This window comes from Malaclemys terrapin, chromosome 1, assembly GCF_027887155.1.
Source record: "Malaclemys terrapin pileata isolate rMalTer1 chromosome 1, rMalTer1.hap1, whole genome shotgun sequence".
Classification (NCBI taxonomy): Eukaryota; Metazoa; Chordata; order Testudines; family Emydidae; genus Malaclemys; species Malaclemys terrapin.
Window position 1 is genome coordinate 55,743,175 of NC_071505.1, and position 8,914 is coordinate 55,752,088.

At 41.7% G+C, this 8,914-nt stretch overlaps 1 protein-coding gene across 2 annotated transcripts in view; it reads left to right on the forward strand.

Moving 5' to 3' along the window:
- IRAK4 (interleukin 1 receptor associated kinase 4) overlaps window positions 1-3,495 on the forward strand; it is a 22,505-nt gene extending 19,010 nt beyond the window's left edge. For both annotated transcript variants that reach the window (XM_054024733.1, XM_054024726.1), the window contains exons 11-12: window positions 245-403; window positions 496-3,495. In XM_054024733.1, the coding sequence (XP_053880708.1) occupies window positions 245-403; window positions 496-528 (192 nt within the window). In that variant the 3' untranslated portion in view covers window positions 529-3,495. The remainder of the gene's footprint in view (window positions 1-244; window positions 404-495) is intronic.
- Window positions 3,496-8,914: the final 5,419 nt, after the last annotated feature.

An 8,914-nucleotide genomic window follows, 5' to 3' on the forward strand; every position in this document is an offset into this window, starting at 1 on the left:
TCTGCTGTTTAGCCATGGTGGCATTTTTTTTTTTTTTTTTTTTGGTCCTCTACGTCTGTGCACACACACATGCACGTATTTAAAGCTTGTGTCTTTTACCAACAGAAATTGATCCAATAAAAGATATTACCTCACCCACCCTATCTCAGAAAAATGTAAAGTACTCACAAGTTTAAACCTCACTGCTCCTTTTAAAAAGTTGTTCTACTCAAAACAGTTTTAACACTACCAAATTCTCTTGCAGTTAAGTATCAAAGAAGAAATTGAAGATGAGGAAAAGACAATTGAAGATTATGTTGATGAAAAAATGAGTGATTGGGACACCATTTCCATTGACAAAATGTATTCAGTTGCTAGTCAGTGTCTGAATGAAAAAAAGAACAGGAGGCCAGACATTAAGATGGTACATAGATTTTCACTTTAAGGTTTGTTTAGCCAATATATATTGTGTGCTTGTGGTAATGTAACTAATCCACATCTGTTCTACTTTTGCAGGTCCAGCAGCATCTACAAGAGATAAAAGCCTGATATCTGTTTCTTACCAGTTTTGTGCTATTCCTGCATTCGAGGCTTTTGTGGCCTATATGTGCAATCTGTTGTTGGCCTTTCACCACTGTGCCACCAGGCAAGGAACTTTCTCAAAGACTTTATGCTTTAGTCATTTAAGGGAGTTGATGTCTGATTAAAACAATGGGTATCTTAAATCACTTCATAAAACTTTCTTCAGTGGCCTTAGAGAGAAAGAACGCTAAGGTTCTTTTTATGGCAACATATTGTGCTTTTGCCATACCATCTCCACTTCGTTTTCTAAATATATTTCCTGACTAGAATCCAGGCTTCTGCAGCTCCCTGAGTAAAATGTACCTGTTACAAGAAGACCATGATAAACAAATTGATGACTGGTAAATTGCTTCTAAGCAGAAAGAGTAGAAACCAAAAAGAGCTAGTCTAAGCAAAAACATTTCAAACTGAAGAGGTCAGTCTATATTGCTCTCAGCCGGAGTTCAGGTAATTTCCATTAATCTGTTGTTCCATGTGGTCATAGTCAGAATTCAAGACCAGAAGGGACTACCAGATCATCTAATCGGACTGGCTCTATATCACAGGCCAACACCCGTACACAACCCAACAACCTAAATTAAACTAAAATAGTACAGCCCACTGGTGACTAAACTATTAAGTGCCACAGGCCAATGCCTAAGCCAGGGAAATTATTTAAGTGAGATATAGCCAGATAATCCTGGCAAGTGACCCGCATCCACATGCTGCAGCAGAAGGTGAACCGCCTCCCTCTCTCCCCCCCCAAGGTCACTGCCAATCTGACTGGGGGAAAATTCCTTCCGAGCCCCACGTATGGTGATCCGTTACACCAGTTACATGTGAGCCAGAACTAGCCAGCCAAGCACCTGAGAGAGAGACTACTCAGTGTCACCTCAGAGCCCTGGTCCTTCCTGTCCAGTGTCTCATCTCCAGCTGTGGGCATCCCTGATGCTTTAGGTCGTATTAAAGGGTGAATTGTCGGGTTGGAGGGAGGTTACTAGTGGAGTGCCTCAAGGTTCGGTTTTGGGACCCATCTTATTTAATCTATTTATAACTGACCTCGGGACCGATTGCAAGAGTGGGCTGATAAAGTTTGTGGATGATACGAAGGTGGGAGGAGTTGCAAACTCGGAGGAGGATAGGGATATTCTGCAGGGAGACTTGAATGAGCTTGTGAATTGGAGTATCAGAAATAGGATGAAATTTAATAGTGAAAAGTGTAAGGTGATGCACTTGGGGATGAATAATAACAATTTTAGTTACAAGATGGGGACGCATTGGTTAGAAGTAACGGAAGAGGAGAAGGACCTAGGGGTCCTTGTGGACCGCAGGATGACTATGAGTCGACAATGTGACGTGGCGGTGAAAAAAGCCAATGCGGTCTTGGGATGTATTAGGCGAGGTATATCTAGTAGGGATAGGGAGGTCCTGCTTCCGTTGTATAAGGCGCTGGTGAGACCTCATTTGGAGTACTGTGTGCAGTTCTGGTCTCCAATGTTTAAAAAAGATGAACTCAAACTGGAACGGGTGCAGAGAAGGGCGACTAAGATGATCAGAGGAATGGAAAACCTGTCGTATGAAAAGAGATTAGAGGAGCTTGGGTTGTTTAGTCTGACAAAGCGAAGGCTGAGGGGGGATATGATTGCTATCTTTAAATATATCAGAGGGGTTAATACAAGGGAGGGAGAGGAATTATTCCAGCTTAGTACTAATGTGGACACGAGAACGAATGGATACAAACTGGCCGGGGGGAAGTTTAGGCTTGAAATTAGACGAAGGTTTCTGACCGTCAGAGGGGTGAAATATTGGAACGGCCTTCCGAGGGAAACGGTGGGGGCGACGGACCTGTCTGGTTTTAAGATTAAGTTGGATAAGTTTATGGAGGGAATGGTTTAATGATAAAACATAGTAGCCAAGGAAAACCAAGCAATGGTACATGAATAGCATAATGGCCAACAAGGGTCAGGCTAGAGACTCTTGCCTATATGCTCGGGGTATTACTGATCGCCATATTTGGGGTCGGGAAGGAATTTTCCTCCAGGGTAGATTGGCTGAGCCTCTGGAGGTTTTTCGCCTTCCTACGCAGCATGGGGCAGGGATCACTAGCAGGAGGGTCTCAGCCGATTGAAGTCACTAAAACACAGGATTGGGGACTTCAACGGTAGAGTCCAGGGAAGGGTCTTGCGGCCTGCAGCATGCAGGGGGTCAGACCAGATGATCATAATGGTCCCTTCTGACCTTAAAGTCTATGAGTCTATGAGGAAGGACATCATTTAAAAAAAAAAAAATCCCTTCCTGACCCCTGCAGGTAGCCAGCTGAAACCCTGAAGCATGAGATTTGAAGAATGTTTGATATAAACTAGAAGTGAGCCCCAAGGCTGCTGAGCTCAGCCCCCCACCACCATAAGCAACCTTGTCATATAGTCACACCTGTTATCTTGATAATACCCATTTAAAATAAACTGAGCTACTTTGCTCAATGCAAATTGAGAGTAGAGAACTGAGAATTGATAGATGTGGGTTCACTTTTACTGACTCATATGACCTAATGACACGCCATTTAATCTCTCTTCCTCAGTTTCCCATTTAGGAAAAAGCTGTTTGACCTGTTTTTGTAGTACTCTGAGATCCTTGGAGAAAATGCTATATAAATGTAAAGTATCATTAATACAGTCATTTTGTAAGTGATCACGATAGTGCCATTTTACGACCACCTTGCATTGTCTTCACTTCCAATAGCTGAGTTTAATATAAGAGCTTATATAGACTAAAATGACTTGTGTACTTGAAAGGTTTTATAATAAAAGAATATATAAATATTGATGGACCAAACCACAGGCTAAAAATTGATCATTCCACAGTGAAGGAATAACCTACATTGATCTTGTATAAAAATGCTACTGTTTGTAAATAGAAGATATGAATTTCAAATAAACTTTCCTTTTTTGCACCTACTATTCATTCAGCTTTTTCTTGACAACTTATTGTGGATGGGAAAACAATTGAACAAAATGAAATCCATGCTTGTGATGAAACAAGAACAGTAGGATTTAGGGCACTTCAAATCAGAGTAGAGTAGATTTGACCTGTCTCCATTACAGGTGTGGTAGGTGACATTTTCAAATTGGTAATTATATTAGTAAACAAATCCTCCCATACAGCTAATAAGTCCTAAAGTACCTCTTTAAATAAATGGATTAACACGTACATCTAAATACAAATTAACTTTAACATTATTATGGTGGGTGACTTAAATTGAGCATAGGTTAAAGTGTTTTAACATGAGTCAGAATGAGCCATAATTGTTAATATACATTCTTACTGCTAGAATGTTAGGCAGCTTTGGGAAACAGTCACTTTGTAACTCTGGTGCTAGAATTGGAGGTGTCTGAGGACCCTGAATGTAACTCAGACTGATTGGGAAGAGATTCCTGTTAAGAATTGAACTTTATAAAAATGAAGAATAGCAGATTGTGAAGACAGAAAGTAAAGATGGCTATAAGAAGGCAGAAAAAGTCTCTTTGGGCACTTCTTGAGGACACCTTCCTATGACATACTTGCTCTTGCATATCCCCGGGAGCTTGTGTGCAGCCTTACTACCCTCTAATGTATGAAATATCAGCTCTCAAGCATTTTTGCTTTGGTGGGTAGAGAAGTGAAGACAGATCACTACTCACCAACAATGCAGTAGAACAATTTGACTAACCTGTCAAATGTACATTTGTTCACCTACTCTATAGCATTAGTGGATCACTCATTTGTATGTGAGCAGCCAAGGATTTTTACATGTTTCTAGCTCAGGAATTGTTTTTCAACCTTGGTGTGCTGTTTAGCTGCCCCCCTGGACCTCTGTTTTCTATCAGTACTTCAGTGATGACCGTATGCTCTTTCACTCCATTATTGCAAATGATGGGTGATTTCTACTGTTCCATTTCATCAACTGAGTGGAGTTTGTATCTCCTGAATGCACCTGACTGAGATCTTCATTGTCCGATGCAAAATGTTACTTAGAAGTCAAAGAAGCCATTTTCAAAAGAAAATGAAACCGCTGTAAACCTCAGCTTCTAAGTACTAACGTGGCAGGAATGTGTCACTTAGGCCTGTTTATGGTAGAGCTGCTCCATTTTCAGAATAAAGATACTAGGGTTTTCTTACAAAAGAGTCCTTAACTAAAGAAGCTTTGGAATAAAGGTTGCCCCACAACTGTTTCCCCTCCTCTTCAGACACTTGTGGACTTTGTTGGTTTTTTTTATATGCAGGGGCGTAGTGAGGCTACTTTACCTCTACACACGGCATGGGTGAGACTGATAATGGAATTCTGCGTCCAGTTCTGGTGTTACTTTTTAAAATGTTATGTTGAAAAATTGAGCTTGCCAAAAATAGCCCCACAAATTATTTGAGGGGTAGAGAAAATGTCTTACAGTGAGTGACTTAAACTAAACTGACTGAGCTCTTTATCAAAAAGATTGAGAGGTGATTTGATCAATGTTTAAGTACCTTTTCATGGGGAGAGAATACCAGGTACTAAAGGGCTCTTTAGCAGAGAGAGTCAGAACCAGTGGCTGGAAGCTGATGAAAGATATTCAAATTAGGCACAATTGTACAGTTTTTTGTTTATTTGTTTGTTTGTTTTAACAGGGTGAGTAGCCACTGGAACAAACTACCATTGGGAAGTGATGGCGTCTCAATCTCTTGGTGTCTTCAAATCATTCCATACTGGATGTCATGCTTTAAGCAAACCAAGTTATTTGGCTCAATACAGGGGTAACTGAGTGCAATTTAATGACCTGTGAGATATAGGAGGTCAGACTAGATGATCTTAAACGGGATGAATAGGAACTGTGGGTTCTCTGCACTTCTCGAAAATGGGTCAAATCTTTCCAGATGGACAAACACTACCCACTTTTGAACATTTGGCTATGAACATTCTGGGCTTGGTACCACTTCCTATTCTCTGCCAGAGGAACAGGAGGCAAGGCCCTCTCTTTTGGGGGAGTGGGAATGCTGTATTGCGTGTCACATTCTAATGTGGCTCAAGAGATGGATAATCTACCATAGTTTTCTACATACAAAATGTAAGTGTGCTGAAAATGGAATAGACAGGCTAAAAATTAGATATGATTAAAAGGCTTTAAGGGACAGGATTTACTGTTGATAAGGACAATGCCCTGGACTTCTTAAACTTGCTATATCTAGTTACCCAAATGACTTTAATTTGCTATGAGGTCACTAGTATCAATTTACTATTATGCTGTAAATTCACTCATACCAGAAGGAAGTCCCAACTAAAACAAGTTAAATAGTTTTATTGAATTTAGCAAATGAAAAGGGTTTTTCTCAGTAACTTTTCTAAAGACCAATGCAAATTAATTGGACAGAAACATAATACCCACTCAGAGCTACTTCACAGCAGTGTTGCCATTTTCACTCCCCATTTTGCACTTGTAATTCAGCCATAGGTATTCCTATGAGCCTGACTTTATTCCCAGGTTGATGTTTTACATCTAAAGTTTTTGCTTACATACATTTTTGCTTTCTTTTTTTTTTAAAAAGAAAAAATCTTGTCACATTTTTCCAAAATAACTCAAATCTTCATTTTAAAAAATGGACTTCAACTTAGTCTGTAAAAGTCATACAATACATTTAATAGTAGTGGGTTGTGTCAAAACAAAATCAAGTAGTCTTAAGGCTGTAATCTAATTATGGAACTATAATCAACTCAACATTCAAGACACAGGTAGCTCTATCAATGTTAATAAGGTGTGTGCCTGCAGCGAGGGGAGTAAAGACCTCCATGTCAGTTTTAAGTGTGGATAGCCTGGCTTGTTTTGCTTCCTAACTTTAAGTATTTGGATCAATTCACCATACATAAATTTCATTTCTTTTAACAGAAAACCTAGTTCTTGGTCCTGTAGACCAAAGGTTCCAAACAAATGTGTTGGCTGTTTTTATTTTAAAACAATGTCATTTAGGTAAAATGGCTGCCCCTCGTAGACTCAACTGCCAAAGGTAGTTTTCCAAATACTTTCCTTAACATGAATAAACTTCATACTTATCTTTTGAACTGACACATTACAAATAAAAATACTAAATTTGTTTATAGATTAGTTGTACAATTTAAGAACACCACACTTCACTTAGATTCAGCTACATGTTCAGAACAAGTAAGCCTTTTAAAAGGAGTGTATTCAAAATATAGTTAAATCGTAACAGCTGTTCTTACACCCCACTGCTTTATATGGATATTTTGGACATGGATGAATTATTATATGAACAAACATTAGTTACCAATAGATACTGAAGGCTCTTTTAGAACTTTAACCATTAATTAGATATATTTGTATTCTGACATAACTCAAAGTGGAGTTGGCATAACACTAGGAAGCATTCACTTTTAATATCATTATACTCACAAGAGATTTGAACACTGTCAGAATAATCTAAACTACATCTTATTAATGGTGTTATTTCAAACCAAGAGAAATGATGTTCAAACAGTTAATACGCCTTACTTTTTAATAAGTATTTCTAGGACCTTCAAGCAGTAAGTAATACACCATCTGACAGAAGATAGGATGCACTTGTGAATTATAATAAACTGGTTGTTTTAAAATTGAGCACCAGGGTGTCATTTTCACATGAGTATCACAGGGTGGAGGGCCAATGTATGGTGTAAGTAGATTCTAGTGCAGGGATCAGCAACCTTTGGCACGCGGCCCGCCAGGGTAAGTACCCTGGCGGGCCGGGCCGGTTTGTTTACATGCCGCATCCACAGGTTCGGCCAATCGAAGCTCCCACTGGCCGCAGTTCGCCGTTCCAGGCCAATGGGGGTGGCAGGAAGCGGCGGCCAGTACGTCCCTCGGCTCGCGCCGCTTCCTGCAGCCCCCATTGGCCTGGGACGGCGAACCGCAGCCAGTGGGAGCCGCAATCGGCTGAACCTGCGGACGCGGCAGGTAAACAAACCAGCCCAGCCTGCCAGGGTGCTTACCTTGGTGGGCCACATGCCAAAGGCTGCTGATCCCTGCTCCAGTGCTTACTGTACCCAAACATGTATGCTTAAAGATTTATTTTTCAGTGTTTGAGCCCATGCATCTGAGGCACTTCAGATCATGGTAGTTCAGCTGCTAGAAGACCACATTTTGCAGAAAATATTTCACTGATTTAAAGTGAAATTTCACTGCCTCTGCCTGCCTCCCAAGTAGAGACTAAATGTAGCTTTTAGATACATCTACACTATGGGTATGTTTACAGTGTAATAAACACCCACAGCTGGCCAATATTGGCTGACTCGGACTTGTGGGACTCTAAATTTGCAGTGTAGATGGCTGGGTTGGAGCCCAGGCTCTCAGACCCTCCCCCTTGTGTGGTCCCAGAGCCCAGGCTCCAGCCTGAACCCATACATCTGCACTGCAATTTGATAGCCCCATGAGCCCAAGTCAGCTGACACAGGCCAGATGCAGGTGTTTTATTGCACTGTAGACATACCTTAGGATTGCCCCATAGTGTAGGTGCAGCCTACACTGACAATGGGCTTTTTCTGTCTATGTAGGAACACCCCCTTTCTGGACAATATTAGCTATGTCGACAGAAGCAGTCTTTTGTCAACTAGCTGTGTCTACATGGGGGGGCGACAGTTAAACAAACCAAACCCCAGCTATAGACCGTGCTCAGTTCATGGAAGAATTCTTCCATTGACCTAGCTAACCCCTCCCTGGGAGGTGGATTACTTATACTGATGGGAGAATCCCTGCCATCAGCAGTAATGTAGCATGTCACTATCAACACCACATAGCTAAGCTAGGTCTGGGGACTCTGAGCTCAGATGACTTGGTACCAGCAACGCAGGACCACTCTGGGCCAGAGGCAGTTAAAGAATGAAGTCCAACTCCAGATTGTACTATAAATGCAATTGCTGTTGTTCCTGCCTTGGAAAGGAGGCCAAGATGCTGCAGATGATTGAGGACTGGCAGCGGGAGAAGGCAGCACGCAAAGAGAAGGAGCGGGAGGACAATGCCTGGCGGGAGCATCTGCTGGCCGAGGCCCAGGAGCGTTTTGGCCACAAGGTGGACTACTGCAGTGCCAAATTCCAGGAGCTGGTGCAGGAGATGGAGAAGAAACAGCACAAGGAGGAGGCAAAGAAGAATGCTGCTGCTGCTGCCACTGACCCAGAACCTGTTCCTGTCTCAGCGGGGATGGCTGAACCAGCCTAGGGGAGCACATGATCTAGGAGCCTCAGATTGGGTCACTGCTGGAGCCACAGTTGTCACTGAGCTAAATTCTGTTCCCAGTGCATGCTAGATGGAGGCTGAGCAGGGAGCTGGTAGCTCAGGTCTGGAATGCCAATCATGCTTTTCAGAGCAGCAAGTCAGCACCA